Source organism: Peromyscus eremicus, chromosome 4 (assembly GCF_949786415.1).
Source record: "Peromyscus eremicus chromosome 4, PerEre_H2_v1, whole genome shotgun sequence".
Classification (NCBI taxonomy): Eukaryota; Metazoa; Chordata; class Mammalia; order Rodentia; family Cricetidae; genus Peromyscus; species Peromyscus eremicus.
The window spans coordinates 54,724,144-54,741,012 of NC_081419.1; the positions used below are offsets into that span (position 1 = coordinate 54,724,144).

General features: G+C 41.3%; 1 protein-coding gene across 2 annotated transcripts in view; it reads left to right on the plus strand.

The window, feature by feature from the left end:
* The window catches only part of Osbpl6 (oxysterol binding protein like 6), a 104,265-nt gene that overhangs the window by 12,389 nt on the left and 75,007 nt on the right, over window positions 1–16,869 (plus strand). For both annotated transcript variants that reach the window (XM_059260751.1, XM_059260753.1), the window contains exon 2: window positions 14,867–15,113. In XM_059260751.1, coding sequence (XP_059116734.1) covers window positions 15,018–15,113 — 96 coding nt within the window. In that variant the 5' untranslated portion in view covers window positions 14,867–15,017. The remainder of the gene's footprint in view (window positions 1–14,866; window positions 15,114–16,869) is intronic.

Genomic DNA, 16,869 nt, shown 5'->3' on the forward strand with positions numbered 1-16,869 from the left:
ACCAGGCTGGCCGTGAACTCACAAAGACCCTCCTACCTCTGCCTCCCGAGTGCTGGAATTAAAGGCGTGTCCCACCATGTCCGCTTCTTTATGGTTTTTATTTGTTTTGTTTTGTTTGGGGGGCATTTGGTTGGTTGGTTTGGTTTTTAGTTTCTGAGACAGAGTCTCATTAGATAACCCCAAAATATCACTTTTATAGCCTAGGCTAATTTCAAGCTAGCAGCAGTCCTCCTGTCTCAAATCTCCCAAATGTTAGAATTATAGGTATGTGCCATCAAACAACCAAAAACAATCATAATTAGTGTAGTATTTGATCATTCTCTCATCTTGTGTTGATGTTTGGATCATTATCTATCTATCTATCTATCTATCTATCTATCTATTTATTTATTTATTTATTTTAGTTTTTCCAGACAGAGTTTCTCTGTGTAGTTTTGGTGCCTGTAGAGCTACGCCTGCCTCTGCCTCCTGAGTGCTGAGATTAAAGGTGTGCACCACTGCTGCCCAGCTGGATCATATTTCTAATATGAGTTGGGTTTGTTTTCATAATCCATGAGATTTTTTTTAAAGTAAAACATTAGTGCAAGATACGTGTACTTGTGAACAGTATTAGTGGCATGCACACTCCACCACCCCCACCACCTCTGTGGCCAATTTCAGGGTACCTCTAAAGCCTGAGTTGAGGAGGGGAACACAGAGTCGGTTCCTGAGCTGAGCACTAAGTATACACAAAGGTGACCACACCCCAGTTGAACGAATTCACGAGGCTGAAACACGTGGGTCCCTGCAGTAGACCTCCTAAGCCAGCTCATCTTTCCCTGACCTAACAGGGAGAGAGCAGTAATCAAAACAAACACTTCTGCTGGTCCCCCAACTTAGCACTGTAGCCACCCTGACACGTGCATATCAATCAGCCTAAGCCTTGTCGTTCTAGAAGGGTGGCTGTTCTCAAAATCCTGACCGTGAATTGTCTGTAATTAAGCTGGATGATGGCTGGTAAATTAGTAGGTGGCAGGTGCCACAGTCTTGTGCAGCCAGGCTAGTCTATCAGCTGTGTTTTAAGAACCGATGCTGTCACAGCTTCCATATTCCTCATGGGTAGCTCAGCAGTAGGAAGGATAAAACCTAATAATGCCCTAAGGCCCCTTGGGCTCCATTAGTAGCCTGGCAGGTCTTTTTTTAGGAAGTTTTCTCTTGGGAAGGTTGAACTTTGTATAGTCTTTTTCTCAAATGACTTCTGAATAGATAAGAAACCGAAGTTTGTAATTCATTTGAATTATTTTGGGTTATCTTCAAGCAGATACAGTAATATCAAAGAACTGACTTGAGCGTGGTTATCTGCAGGCAGTTGGTGTGCCCAGTCAACTGCTTAATGGGTATAATGGGGGGCTGGAATCTAACTGACGTGATAAGCTCGGTACACATCCTGAGCGGCGTTTGTGGCTCGTGACATATAACCACAATGACAAAAGTCATATTGTCCCTTCCCTGAGGGGTGCTGCAGAATCAAGTCAGATAAACAGAGAGCAGAACATGTTTGGTAACATGTGGAAGTAGGGACATGATACAGGCTGGAGTGGCAATTCTGATAGGAAAGATTGCATGATGATGAAACCTGGCCACAGAACAGTGTAAAATAGTGCCTGTATGTTGTACAAGTCAGCATAGCTGATCATGGGGGAAGTGTTTGTGGTGATCACACACATCACATCACATATAATTTACAATTTGAAGTGAAGAGTGGTGTGGCACTGAGTGAATGCACATTTACTACCCATCCCCATACTGTTTTCATTTTCCAAACTGGAATTATAAATCCAGCCCAGTAAGTATCAATTCTGTTTCCTATCCCCCGAAAACCATGGCAACCGCCAGTCCTGTTGGCTGTATAACGCTGACCCTGGGTCCCAAAAGGAATGCAGTCATGTACCATATGCCCTTTGGTATCTGGCTGCTTTCATGGAGCATGTTGTCTTCAGGGCTCATCCATCATGATGGCCATTCTTGGTTGTCCATCATGATGGCCATTCTTGGTTGTCCATCATGATGGCCATTCTTGGTTGTCAGCTGGACTATGTCTAGAATGAACTACAATCCAGATATGTAGAGCACACTTGTGAGAGAATTTCTGCTTGGTTTGAGGTGGGTGAATCCACTTCTAGTCCAGACCTTTGAGATAAGAAGACACATACATACATACCTTTGATCCAGATCCTGAGGCAAGGAGACATATGCCCTTGATCTGAATCTTAAGGTGGGAAGACACATGCCTTTAATCCAATCTTGAGACAAGAAGACACACCTTTAATATGGACCATGCCTCCTGCTGGAAGTCTATATAAGGACATAGAAGGAAGGTTTCACTCTTCGCCTGCTTGCCCTCGACTTCCTAGCACATCCATTCCTTCACTGGCATTGAAGTCTACTTCTTCAGGATTCCAGCGTATACTGAAAACCACCTGAGACACTCAGCCTTATGGACTGAGCAACTGCTGGATTCTTGGACTTTCCAATCACAGCTAGCTATTGTTGGAATAACTGGACTGCAGCCTGTAAGTCACTCCAATAAATCCCATATATATGACTGTGCATATAGATATAGATGGATGGATGGATGGATGGATGGATGGATGGATAGATAGATAGGACTGTAGAGAACCAGACTAATACATCCTTGTCATCATGCATGTTAGCATTTCCTTTCTCTTTAAGACTAAGTGATATTCCATTCTATGAATACCCCACACTTAAATCTATTCCTGTGTTGGTGGATATTGGGATTGTTTCTGCATTTTGACATTGTATGCTGTGGATGTGAGTGTACGTCTGGTATGTGCTACAGCCTTCAGTTCTTAGAGATGGAATTAATCACATGGTAACTTTAAAAACATTTAAGGAATAGCTGAACCACTTGATTTCTACAGCAGCTACGCCGTTTTTTACTTCCACCAACAGTGTACAAGGGTTACTTCAGGGAGTTTTTAACTTCAGTCGACCCGTCAGCTCCTTGTGAGGAATAGTTGTTTTGACAGAAAATTCCTCCCCCAAATAGGACACCTTCAAGGTCACCTACTGCCTGGATAGGAATTTGTGCAAACTGGACGGGCATTTATGAATTTTAGGGTCACAGTAGAGGTGAAGGTTTCTGTCCCTGTTGTTCCCGCCTGTCGCCGTCTTTGAGAACTGTATTGCTCAAGGTTATTTTTGCTGTTGTCATGCACACAGTGGCGTTACCCAGGCTTCCTTTTTAACATGCCAGCAGAGGTCAAAACCAGGTGATGAATGAAAAGTGACAGACCAGTCTTTAAACATTAGTACTAGCAAAATGACCAGGGGATCGTGACAAAGTGGCCCAAGCCAGCAGGGCCCGTGACCCATGTGTCAATCCAAGTCCTTGTCCTGTGATCTCGTGATAAATCCTACACAGCCTCTGTTCCCAAGGTTTTCTCAGCCTGAGCAGATAACAGTCCATTCTGAAAGGTGAGTTCCTGTGGAGGCTCTAATGGCAAGCAGATGGAAACCCAGCTGAGGATTGCAGTCATGAACTTCCTAGGCCCCGTTCTCCTCAGAAAAAGTAAAGTGGAGTGTTCCTGTGAATGGGAAGGAAGTGTTGAGCGGTCTGACCTCACACATGGTTAGTGCCTGCTACTCTTTAACTGCCTTTCCCTCACCATGACAGAGAAGGCTGATGGAAGGAAGTGGGTGGTCTTCTCTTTAGGATTCTGACCTCAAATCGCTTTTTTTTTTTTTTTAAATTTAATTGTTTCAAGCATAAAATCAAAGTGGTTTTTTCTTGTTTGTTGTTTTTTTGTGTGTGAGAAAGACAGTTTCTCTGTATCCCTGGCTGTCCTGGAACTTTGTAGACCAGGCTGGCCTTGAACTCAAGAGAAATCTGCCTGCCTCTGCCTCCCAGTGCTGGGATTAAAGGTGTGGCATACACCACGTGCCTGGCTTCCTTTGTTTTGAGACAGGGTCTCACCATATAATTCTGGCTGGTCAGGAATTCACTTTGTAAACTAGGCTGGCCTCGAACTCAACAAGCATCTGTCTGTTACTGCCTCTCAAGTGCTGAGGTTAAAGGCGTGTGCCACCATCCCTGCCTGTTTTCTTGTTTTGTCTTGAGATAGGGTGTTGCCCTCAAACCTGCAGACCTCCTGAGTGCTGCTGGGATTGCTACCATGCTTGGCCTTAGGTAAAACTTTGTATTATTTTTAAGTGATTGAGAAACTTTAAAAGGTAATGTATGCTTTGTTAATTGTAAAATTAACCAGAGAAGGATAGCGAGGGGGGAGAATAATGGAGGTAGTTCAAGATCAAAAGTCATTAGGTCATTAGGACTCCCATCCTAGTACTAACCAGGCCTGACCTTGCTCAGTTCCAGATCAGAAGAGACTGTTCAGGGTGCTTTGGTCATAGACGCCTCAATGTCTTTCTGATAATTGTTGGAATTGTCACAAATTTTACCTCAAGTAAAAAAATAAAATTAGGATGAAAAGGAAATGTAATGTTTTCAGATAAATACACCACCTTATAATTTCACAGAGACCTGTTATTAGGAAATGGTGGGTTCAAGATAATGTTCAGACTTCCACATGAACAAGTACAGATAAATTAATTAGAACATGAACTTGTAAGCCGTTGAGGAAAATCTACAGTGGTTAGAAGACCTAGAAGCGATGTCAGTGTGGTGGCATGCTCTGTAAATCCCAGCACACAGAGAACAGAAAGATCCAGAGTTCCAGGCTAGCCTGGGCTACAAAATGAGACCCTATCTCAACCACTATGGAAATCAGTATGGCGGTTTCTCAGAATATTGGGAATCATCTACCTTAAGACCCAGCCATACCACTCTTGGGCATATACCCAAGGAATGCTCAATCATACCACAAAGATACATGTTGAGCTATGTTTAGCAACAGTATTCATAATAACCAGTACCTGGAAACAACCTAGATGCCCATCAACTAAAGAATGGATTAAGAAAATGTGGTACATATGCACAATGGAGTACTACTCAGCAGAGAAAAACAATGACAGCATGAAATTTGCAGGCAAATGAATGAAACTAGAAAAAAATCATCCTGAGTGAGGTAACCCAGACTCAGAAGGACAAACATGTTATGTATTCACTCAAAGTGGATAGGAGATATAAAGCAAAGAACAATCAGACTGCAACCCACAGATCCAGGGAGGCTACCTAGTAAGGAGGACCCTAGGATGGCTGTGGCTTATAATAAGTTTGGTTTTGCCCAATCACTGGGCAAGCTTTAGTGAAACATTTCACTATTAGGATAAGAATTGTACCATATCAAGCTGATGAAAGGATATGCTGTCTGTACTTTAAGAAGGGGAGGCTAAAATCTTTTTAGACTATGGATTAGCCTATAGAAAAATGTCTGCCATAAATCAAACAGTGAAGGGGAAGATGAATAGGAATCTCACTTACACAACTTAAGTAAAACATAGCTCTCTGAACAGATGAAGATAGGTTTCCTCTGTATCCCAGAATCTAATAAATATTTATATGTTATAATTCAGCTATTATTTGGCTTAAAAGGGTTTATTGGGAAATGTTATCATTTTTACTATTTTCTACAGAGAAAATATTTTCCAGTTTCAAATAACTCTGGACTTTGGCATTATAACCTGGTTTTTGTTTTGTTTTGTTTTGTTTGTTGTTGTTTTTCAAGACAGGGTTTCTCTGTGTAACTTTGGCGCCTTTCTTGGAACTCACTACTATAGCCCAGGCTGGCCTCAAACTCACAGAGATCTGCCTGCCTCTGCCTCCCGAGTGCTGGGGATTAAAGGTGTGTGCCACCACCACCCGGCTTAAACAAACTTTTATAATCATTATTTTATACAGATATAGATATGTAAATACGCCATCAAGTTCAGTGGTCCTTTAGCATTTTCCACTTAAATTTTTTTTTAACATAAAAACAGGTTATAGCTGGGCGGTGGTGGTGTATGCCTTTAATCCCCAGCACTCGGAAGGCAGAGCCAGGCGGATCTCTGAGTTCAAGGCCAGCCTGGGCTACAGTAGTGAGATCCAAGAAAGGCACCAAAACAACACAGAGAAACTCTGTCTTGAAAAACCAACCCCCACTCCCCCAAAAAAGTTTGTTTAAAAAGGAGAAGTGAAATGTGAATTTAACAAGAAGTTGTAGATTTTCAACACTGTACACGAACTCCTTTGTTACGAATAAATATTTATGCATCTAAAAAAAAAAGAGAGAGAGAGACCCTATCTCAAAACCCAAAACCAAAACATAACCAAAACAAGAGGCAATGTGAGATAAAGAAAGGGAAAGTCTAGCCGCGGTGGTGGCACACACCCTTAATCTCAGTACTCTCTAAGAGGCAGGCAGATACCTAAGTTCGAGCTAACCTAGTCTAAAGAGTGAGTTCCAGGACAGCCAAGGCTACACAGAGAAGCCCTGTCTCAAAAAACCAAAATAAGAAAAAAGAAAGAGAAGGAAAGCCTTTGTTATGTAAACTTTTACTAGAGGGAAGACATAAGTAAAGTGTAATAAGGAACTGTTTTCCTTATTGAGTCAAATCTGTTTGTTTGTTTGTTTGTTTGTTTACCAAGATTTCATGTAACTGGTGCAGTGATTTCCCTACTGCACCAGTTACATGAAATGTTACAGTAGTTAAAGTTATAAGGATATATAATGCGGTTAAAGTTAGAGGATATATAGTCATGTTTCCTTTTATGATTTTCAAGGCCAGAGGCTTAGTTATTACTTGGCAGTTGTTCGTTATGCTGCCCTAAATATGCTGATGAATGTAACATAGGTTCTAGTTTGGTTTCTGTTGCTGGGATAAAACACGGACCTAAATCACATGGAGAAGGAATGGTTTACTTCATTTTAGAAGTTACAGTGCATGGTTGAGGCAAGTCAGGGTAGAAGCTCAAGCAGGAACCTGGAACCAGAAGCTGAAACAGACACCGTGGAGGAGTGCTGCTTCCTGCTTTCCTGGTCTGCTCTTATTAAAACCCAAGACCACCTGCCCAAGGGTGGCACCACCCACAGTGGGCCAGCCCCTCCCACAGTGGGCCAGCCCCTCCCACAGTGGGCCAGCCCCTCCCACAGTGGGCCCTCCCACATCAATCATTTAAAAATGTCCATAGGTCAGTCTGATGGTGATCTTCAGTGCATACACACACACACACACACACACACACACACACGCACGCACGCACGCACGCACGCACGCACGCACGCACGCACGCATCTTTACTCACAGTGTGAATGTGTTTCAAGTTTCTCTTGCACCGGTCCTGTGTTACCACATCCAGTCAGAAACAATGAGTCAGGGAATGTGTGTCCACCTTCTTGTCCACCATTATCACCCTTTTTCTGACCTTCTGCTTCACAGAAATGAAATAAAACTCATACATTTTAACATGTCTAATTTATGTTCATCCATACAACATATATGTCTTTATTTAAATTGCTTAGGAAATTTAATTTTCCACTTAACATACAGTTGCTGTCTTTGGGGCATTTAGTCCTGATTTTTGTCAAATGCACGAAGTTTGTAAAACCAACCATAGAGCAACTTTAAAAAAGTTGAATTTGATTCTATAATTCTGAAGAGATGCTTTTTTCAAATGGAAATAGTTTTATTATGAGTGATTACGGAGCTAATCAATATCCATTGTAAAAGAGAATAATCTAATCCCCTTGTAAAAGAGAATAAATAATTTTTAATTGGGTGGAGGGGATTGCCTGTGTCTGTCTCACTGTGTGTCTGTCTTTTACATGCCTCATGATTTCCTTAGCAAAAATTGAATTAGAATTGTTCAAATTAAACTCTCCTGGAAAGGGCAAGACGTTAGACTACCACTGGTAACCTGTTGGTCATTTATCTCACCTCCTTTGGGGATTGTCCCAGGCACTCTATGTCGTTATCATTTTCATCTTATTGATTTGCAAGAACTTTCAGATATTAAAAACACTAAACCTTTGTCAAATTCATGTTTTTCCAAGTGTTTTGGGGGTGGGGGCTCAAGTACCATTATTAGTAAGTTATTCTCTACTCCAGCATGATTCATGTTTGTCTAATACTTTTTTTCTAATGTTCTTATGGGTTTTGTTGTACCTTTAGAAGTTTAAAGCTTTTGCAGTAGGTTTGGCTCTAAGTAAGGTATTAAGCCTTCTTCTGATAGCTTTGTAGCTCGTTGAAAATATTATTCTCACTGATTTTGTTGTTGCTACTGCTGCTGTTGGTAGAATCTCTGCTTTGTTCCCTTGCTCTGGCTGCGTTTCCTAAGAGTCTTGAATGTATGGCAAAGGAGGATTGCTCTTATTTTTTAGAATAATTTTCTTTGGTCTCACCTGTTTGTTCTTACACACAAACTTTATACTATGTCCAAGTTCTTAAAAATTCCGTTGTGATTTTAGAGGAATTATATTAAAACATGTCAACATGTGGTTAATGAACGTTTTATAATGTTTAGTTCAGTTTGAGAGTGAATCCAAATATAAAATCCAGATTCTCTCTTTATCCTTTTCCCTATTTTATTCTTTCTCCACCCACCAAATTTGAAAGCTGTGGGCTGAGAATGTAGCTCAGAAATAGAGCGTTTCCCCGGTGTGCGCAAAGCTCTGGGTTCCATTCCCAGCACCTGCACCTCCAGAGCAAAAACAAGTGTGAAGACTGAACACAGTGTGTGGCCTAGGTGTGCTGTCACCCATTCCTCACCATCCCTATGAGCACGTGCTTGAGTTGTGCTCTGTGACGGCGCGACAGTGAGCACACCTGTGTATATGCATGTGTATGATGGCTGTGTTCACCGGCTGCAGCCACAGCCAGATGTCTCACCTGCACCCAAAGACTAACCCATTAGGTAACTAACTACCTTCTAGCTTCACTTTCATCATTCAGACAGAGAGGGATATGAAAGCATTACCTCATGCTGATGCTGAGGCAGTTAACTGAATATTTTTACAGCAGTTAGAACAATGCTGAGCAGACACATGGAACACATACAGTGATAATAGCTTTTTCTGCAAATCTGCATGTGTTCAAGAGAGATTGTTCCTGGAGGCCCTATATAAATTTATGGCATTTTATGTCCTTATGATTTGTCTTGTTTGGGAGAGGTTTTGCTGTTGTTTTGAGACTGAGTCTAATTGCAGCCTAGGATACCCTGGAACTCATTGTATAGTTCAGGATGGCCTCAAACTCATAACCATCCTCCTGCCTCTCGAGTATTTGGAGTACAGGTGTGAGCCACCATGCCCTGCTTTGAATTATGTCTTTAAAAGTCCCCTTGCTCTGACCCACAGGAATACTGAGATTGAACCTAGGGCCCCACGCATGCCAGACAAGCAGTCTACCACTGAGCTACAGTCTCAGTCAGCCCCTCAATTTATTTTTTTTACCCAGAAATATTCCTCAATTTCCAGCATCGCCCCTCTCTCTCTCTCTCTCTCTCTCTCTCTCTCTCTCTCTCTCTCTCTCTCTCTGTCTCTCTGTCTCTCTCTCTGTCTCTGTCTCTCTCTCTCTTTCTCTCTCTCTCTCTGTGTGTGTGTGTGTGTGTGTGTGTGTCTGTGGGTGGGTGAGTGAGTGTGTACTGCGTGTATATGTCCATGGAAGCCAGAGGTTGATGTTGACATGTCTTCCTCAGTCACTTCTTGTCAGAGTGTCTCCCTGAACCCGAAGCTCACAGTCACAATTGAGATTGGGCCACTAAGCCCCCAGGAAACCCATCTCTTCCCCTCAGCACTGGGTAGATACCTATACCACCATACCTATCTTCTATGTGGGCAGATCCTGGTGCCTGCACAGCAGATGTGAGTCACTGAGCGAGCTCCCCAGCCCCTTTGGAGCATTTCAGATGGACAGTGACATCACAGACTGCCTAGCACTCTAAGGACAGTGTCACTCAGGCATCAGTGTCTTGATGTCAATGGAAACTGTTTTACTCTTTGGGTTTTTGTTTTGTTTTGTTTTGTTTTTGCAACAGGGTTTCTCTGTTTAGCCTGGCTGTCCTTGCTAAATGGTTTTACTCTTACTTTGTTGTTATGCTGGATTGATAGGTGTGTGTGGGGGGCGTGTTTTGTTTGTGCATGTCTACAGAAATACCACCAACATATAAAGACATAGCCTTTTATTTTGTAGGAATGGATTCTAAATGGATGGAATACTTTGAGTCTACTAGGATGGTTCTACAATATTTTATTTTGACTTATTCATCTTAGTTGTTATAAATTGTGACAATAATTTCCCAATTCCATGTCTTTTATTCCTTGGTATGTTCATTTATTTTATCTGTTTATAGTTCTCTTTTTTTATTGGTTAGTCAGCCACTTTTTTGTTAATTCAAAGAAATAACTCAGATTTGTTAATTGAAGTATTTTAAAATATCCAATTCTGTGTTCACTCTCTAGACATCTCTTCTAATTCTGTGAGTTTATAAATGCAGGATGTTTGCCTTTATTCTTTCGGGTGTAGGAGTGTGAATGACCAAGGCCGTGCCTGGAGAAGTCACTCCGTCACACAGACAGAGACGGAGGCGCCTGGAGGTGGAGCAGAGGGTTGAGTGCTGTGGGTTTTGACTTTTATCTGTTTCCAAATATTCCTTAATACCATTTCATTTTTCTTCAACCTAAGACATGCTTAGAAAAGTGCACTTTCGCCGGGCGGTGGTGGCGCACGCCTTTAATCCCAGCACTCGGGAGGCAGAGCCAGGCGGATCTCTGTGAGTTCGAGGCCAGCCTGGGCTACCAAGTGAGTTCCAGGAAAGGAGCAAAGCTACACAGAGAAACCCTGTCTCGAAAAACCAAAAAAAAAAAAAAAAAAAAAGAAAAGTGCACTTTCCAAACCCTTTCTTGCTCTGACTTTATGATTAATTTTTAATTTCATTGAATTGCTTCCCATGGTGCAGTCTAAATTCACTAATTTCATTGGGGTCTTATTTTGAGTTATTTTCTACTTTATTTTCCTGCCAAAATGTGATCAGATTTTTATGCTTGGGAATGCTTTGGGTGTCATTCATTTTAGTCATTGCTCAGTATCATTTTTATATGTAGATTTAGCAAATTGCCTCATGTTCCTGTTCAGTGTTGTTTCCTTGGCCTTTTTTTCTTTTTGCAAGATGATTTCTTCAATTTTGTCTGTCTTTCTGTCTTCCTTCTTTCCTTCCTTTCTTCCTTCCTTCTTTTTCTTTCTCTTCTTTCTTCAGGCATCCCCTTAACCTTTTATTCATCCTGTGTATTTCTATTTTGGTAACCTATTCTAACACTTTTTTCCTTTTATAGAAAATAGATATTTTTTCTCAGATAATATGTATCCTGATTATAGTCCCCCCCCCCCCCCACTCCCCGTTCCTCCCTACATCCCCTCCTGCCGTCTGGGTCCACTCTCTTCCTAGCTCTCGTTAGAAAACAAGCAGGCTTCTAAGGGATAATAAAATAAAATGTAGTAAGATGACTTCTTCCCTGAAGACCCATGCTGTACTGCATACTATCACTTTAATTGCTGAATCCTAATTCTGATGGCATTAATAGCTTCAAGTTGGTAACTAGGTCAACCCCATTGTCTCCAAACCTGTCTTAGCTCAATCGAAGACACTATTTTTCTTAAGTTTTGTGAAAAAGCTTGTATTCTAGGGCTACCTCCCCTCAGTCTAAATAAACTTTGTATTTTCTTTGTGTATATGGATTTTATTTCCACAGAGGGAATAATTTTTCACAGGTGTTTGAGACTGTACACACACACACACACACACACACACACACACACACTTACATACTTTGGTTTTCTTTTCTTTGTGTGAGTTCTGATTTTTGCCAGTAGATTATTGGTGCCAACTATATTTGGTTCACACTCAGATTCTTCTTTTAAAATTCACCATGATGGAATTTTGTTTGGTTTGAACCTTGTTAATGTTTTTGGTTCTTCTTTAACCAGGAACACTCACTGACATGCTATTTGAAATCCACACTGTATCATTCACGCTTTTCATAGTTTCCTTTATTTTTATAGTGACTCACACAATTCTGTTCAGATTTCCTTCATCTCTCCCAGGGAACTGATTTCATATGCCACTCACCTACATGGAGCCCTTTGAGTGGAATTGACCATCATCTGTAGACAACAACTGAGAACTAACCCGTGTTTCTGTCAAAACTCTTTGCTTCCCTTTCGTGGGGTCTGATGCTCTACCAGTGTGGAATGCAGGAATTCTAAGGACCTCTCTACCCAGCCTGAAGAAGGTGTGAATCAGCAGGCAGTGAGCCCTGCTTTGAGCTCCTAGGGCTTGGAGCTTATTCATACAGCATCACAGCTTAGCTTAGGCTAAATAGTCCTTTCCTTTCAAATGCTTTTCTGGTCACATATCATTTATGATGACTATAAATAGCAAGTTCAAGAAGTTTCCCCTAATTTGGTCCCTGGATCATACATCTGAATTGTATTTCATTCAGTGTAAGTAAATGCAAATGTTACAGCATTTCACAGTACTTGTGCTCCTACTGATCCAAGGAGAAAATGGGAGAAAAATGGGGTTTTCTGCTCTCATATTACTGCTGTTTTCAGTTACAGTGTTTTTCTTGTTGAATATAGTAATTGTGTTGGTGACGACTTAGAAATGTATGGTCTTGGGTTTACAACACTGTTTAGGCAATTTCTGAAAATGTGTTTCAGTGGAGATGAAATAAATCTTTCTTAGGTCATAATAAATCTCATACTGTAGGAATAGAGAATGAGTAGGTTCAAACTTCAAACAAAATTTAAAATTCCTTTTGTAAGGCATTAAAAATCCAGCAAGTAATCAAACGTTAGATTGATTAGGGTGAGATGTAAAAATCATTTGAATTGATACTGGATACTTGAAATGCTTTTGTTGTGGAGCAGTTTCTGCCCAGTTGGAACATTTCCATCCTTAAGAGAGGTTCCCTAATATTCAGGAAGTAAATAAAACTTACAAGTCTCAGGAGGTTGCTAGAACTTGCAAGATTCACAAGGACCCTCCTTGTGGTTATATAAGCAGACATATTTGTGGTAGAGGAGATTGTCCCACCAGCCAAGCTGCCTACAAGCCATACAGGGAGCTGAAAGGACGTAGCTTTGATGAACCGTCGCCCATGCTGGGATGGGTTTTTCAGTGATACAGCTGCTTTGGGTTGTCCATTCTCCTGTATGCAACCCCTCACCCATACTCCTGTAAGTAACCCCAATAAAGTCAGTGGTTCACTAAGTTGAACTGTGATCTGTCATTGGTTCATTATCTGAGGTGAGTTGTCCCAGTCTTCCAGGAAAAGTTACACAACACCTTTTCTTTAAAAACACAAGAGACCCCAAATTTATAGATAATAACAATAACCTCAAAATTGGATCTTGAGATGTATTTAATTCTTTATTATTTTCTTTGATTTTGATAGTTTTTCATTGTATTCATAATGCAATAAGACGGCACATGGCCATTTCATCATGAACAAGTTATCCTGAAAATGTCATATTAAATTAAAATAAGATATTAGCATTAATACTAATGAAGACTGTGCAAGTAGAGGTACAGAGGGGGTGGGGAGGTAGGGGAAGAGAGAGAAGGAAGAAGAAAGAGGTGGGAACAGGAGAGGGGGAGGGAAGGAGGGCGGTTGTATATCAGAGACTAACAGCTTGAAACTTGGATTGAATTTACTTCTGAGTAGATAGTGGTTTAATAAGTTGGCCATTTCAGCCCCATCCCATGGGGGTACTTGAACACATCACAGAGCTGCCATACTTTTGGCTCAAGTGTCAGCATCTACTTGTAAAACATCTTGGACCAGAAAACAAAGTACTTTGAATCAAGGATCTAAATAGCGTGCGCACTTTTCTGCTTCTGGGCACCAGGCCTTGGCTTCCCAATCTGCATTCACACTTATTAGACTGCCTTCATTGAACAGATTAAATGATCATCTGCAGGTGCTGGCTTATTTTTACTGCCTTTTGCCAGTCTGAGCTGAAGCCTTACCACTGTTCATCCAAGAGTTTTTGGCTCTTTGGATTTATGATTTACAAAGCCTAGTCTTCCGGTTTGGACAATAAGCAGTTTATGTTTATTTTTAAAGGTTTTTAAATTTAATTTTATTTATATGGGTGTTTTACCTGCATGCATGTCTGTGTATCATGTGCATGCCTGGTGCTCTTGTAGGTCAGAAGAAGGAGCTGGATCCTCTAAAATAGGAGTTACAGAATGTAAGCCACCATGTGGGTGCTGGGTATTGTACCTGGGCCCTCTGGGAGAGCAGCTAGTGTTCTATAACTACTGAGCCATTGCTCCAGCTCAGCTGAGTAGTTTTTATTTTAATATAATGGCAGGGGATTTAAAAATTCCAAGAAAGGATTACAAGTTTCGGTCATTTAGAATATCCAGGTTTACAAGTTCATTAAAGTTCTCTTAATTACTGAAATTATTCATTTTAAATTAATAATTACTAGTTTTTGGTGTTCAGATTGAACCCAGGACCTTGCCTATCCTTGACGAATGTTCTATTACTGAGTTACCTGCCCAGCCCAAGGGATTGCTATTTCAATTCTTGTCTTATAACTAGAGGGTCATTAAAATCTTAATGAACACATACAAGTTCACATAATCTATTAGCGTAATGTTAGAAATTCTAAAAATATAACTATAGAGTTATTATAAAATTTCCTAACACAGAAATTTCAGAATTCATATATTAATCATTTTGCATATTTGTATCATCATCATCATGTGCTTCCAACCTCGATGTCTCTGGGCCTCAGACCTGCACGTCTAAGTGTGTGTACTTCCCTTTGTTAATGCAAATTAATTTTCCCCTAAATTTAATGATTTTTATTTCTCTTTAAATGACATGAGACTTTCTGTTTGCTTCGTTTTTAGGTGGTTTGGACACCTCAGTAGAGGCCTGCGCTTTCCTGGTCCAGCCTGATTCGTGGGAGATGGACTAAAGCCACAGATCATCTGGTTCTTAGTCTGAGAGTTGGAAAGATTGGGATGGTCTCATGTGCACATCCCTAGACTAATTGCAGCGATGAATTCGGACGAGAAGGGCATATCCCCTGCTCATAAAACATCCACTCCAACCCACAGAAGTGCCTCAACATCCTCTCAGAGGGAAAGCAGGCAGGTAGGAGAAGATTCTCAGTGCATTTTATCATTTTCTGCAGATAGAACCCTGTTTGGATAGCATGGGATTGCTAACTGAATCTGAAAGTTTGTTGTGAAGTCCTTCATGTCGCAGGTCACCCCCTTACTTTATGTAGCTATGTCTAATAGTGTGAAGCTGTTAAACTGGCTTCTCTTTTTTTGGGGGGTAGGGTGGGGGCTCGGAGCACCGACCACAACATGTAGCGGGGTTCCTTTGGGTAGCTGTGGAGCCAGTATCAGGATTGTGATGTTCACCTCCCTCTTCTTCAAGGAGGTACAAAAGAACCCATGAATCTATAAGACTAACAGTACTCTGCAAGCCCTAACCTCTGCCAGGTTCCTTGGGACCTAGTCACTGTCAGACTCAGAGAGTTAGGAGTCAGATGACATGGTAATACACCTTGAGCAACAAGGACTGAACAGTTTCCAAAGGCAGTGGAGGAAGTGAAGTGTCAGAGCTTATTTATGGTGGGATATACCAATTGTCCCATTTGATCCACTTCTGCAAAGCTATTTTTGTTGGCAGTTGCTGCATTTGGATTTGGGGGACTGCTCTGCTGCCATGGTTATGTGGGGATTCATCATATAAATGCTGGCCGTAGACACCACAGCGGTGTTTTAGCCAGCGCAGATAGAAATAACCGTTTGCCATTATGTGTGTCTTATGATAGGAATTTGGCTGTAGACGTGGAAATTTACAAGTACCTTGTCAACTTTTTCATGGGAATTTTCCTTTGTGTGAGTTTTACTTAGTGAATAGTCTTGCAGGATCCCTCACATCTCTGCTCCACTCCCATTTTAAATGACCAGCGCATATTGCCTAATTTAAAGATTTAAATGTATTAGTTATTGCTTTTTTTTTTTTTTCCTTTCTGTTTTTGCTTTTTTGACACAGAATCTCCCATGTCAGGATGGCCTGGAACTCATTGTGTAGCCCAAGCTGTTCTCAAGCTTTCAGCCATTCTCCTGGGTCAGCCTCCAAGTACTGCAATTATAGGTGTTAGCCATGGTACCAGGCTGTGCATCAGCTATTAATAATTCATTGTGCGTGCATTTTTAAATGGACAACTCAAATATGGATTCACAGCAGTTGGAGTGCATTTCTGTGGGTGCTTTTGAGAGAGCGCCCAACCTCAAGACCTCCCAGCATACCCTTGCCACTTATAGCAAGAAATGCCAGGGCAGTCTGTCCAAACTGGTGATTTCTCCTGTGTGTATTTTTCACAGATCCTAATGCAGACATTCCTCCTAGAGGGTCTTGGGGAAGTTTTTAATGCTGGTGCCTTTTGTTACAGTGTTCAGAAAGGATACCCATACACTGTCTCAGAAGTACTGCCATTAACCAATCTGTGACTACCCGATGTAATATTTAGTGCGATGCATTTGTAGATTCTCGGAGACTCAGGGTGCTATGAATGAAAGGACTTGGTGTTAAATAACTACTGCATGCTGAGATGCCCCCTAAGTTGGCAAGTCTACCCTTTACCTGCCTCTCTCTTCTTTCCTATTATGGGTTCTCCAGTTTTTTCCCTTGCTCTGAGCATTTAAATTGAGAAAGTATAAGTCACGTGGCCTTCCTGGTTGCTAAGGAGCAGGAAGACATTGACCCAGCTCACCCTGGAGACCTGTGGGAAATAAAAAAAGACTGATGACTGCTATGGAAACAGCTGTCATGCCTTGTTGCTCAGCCTGCTGCACCTGAGCTCTAGGCCCCACCTTCAAATGACAGGGACACT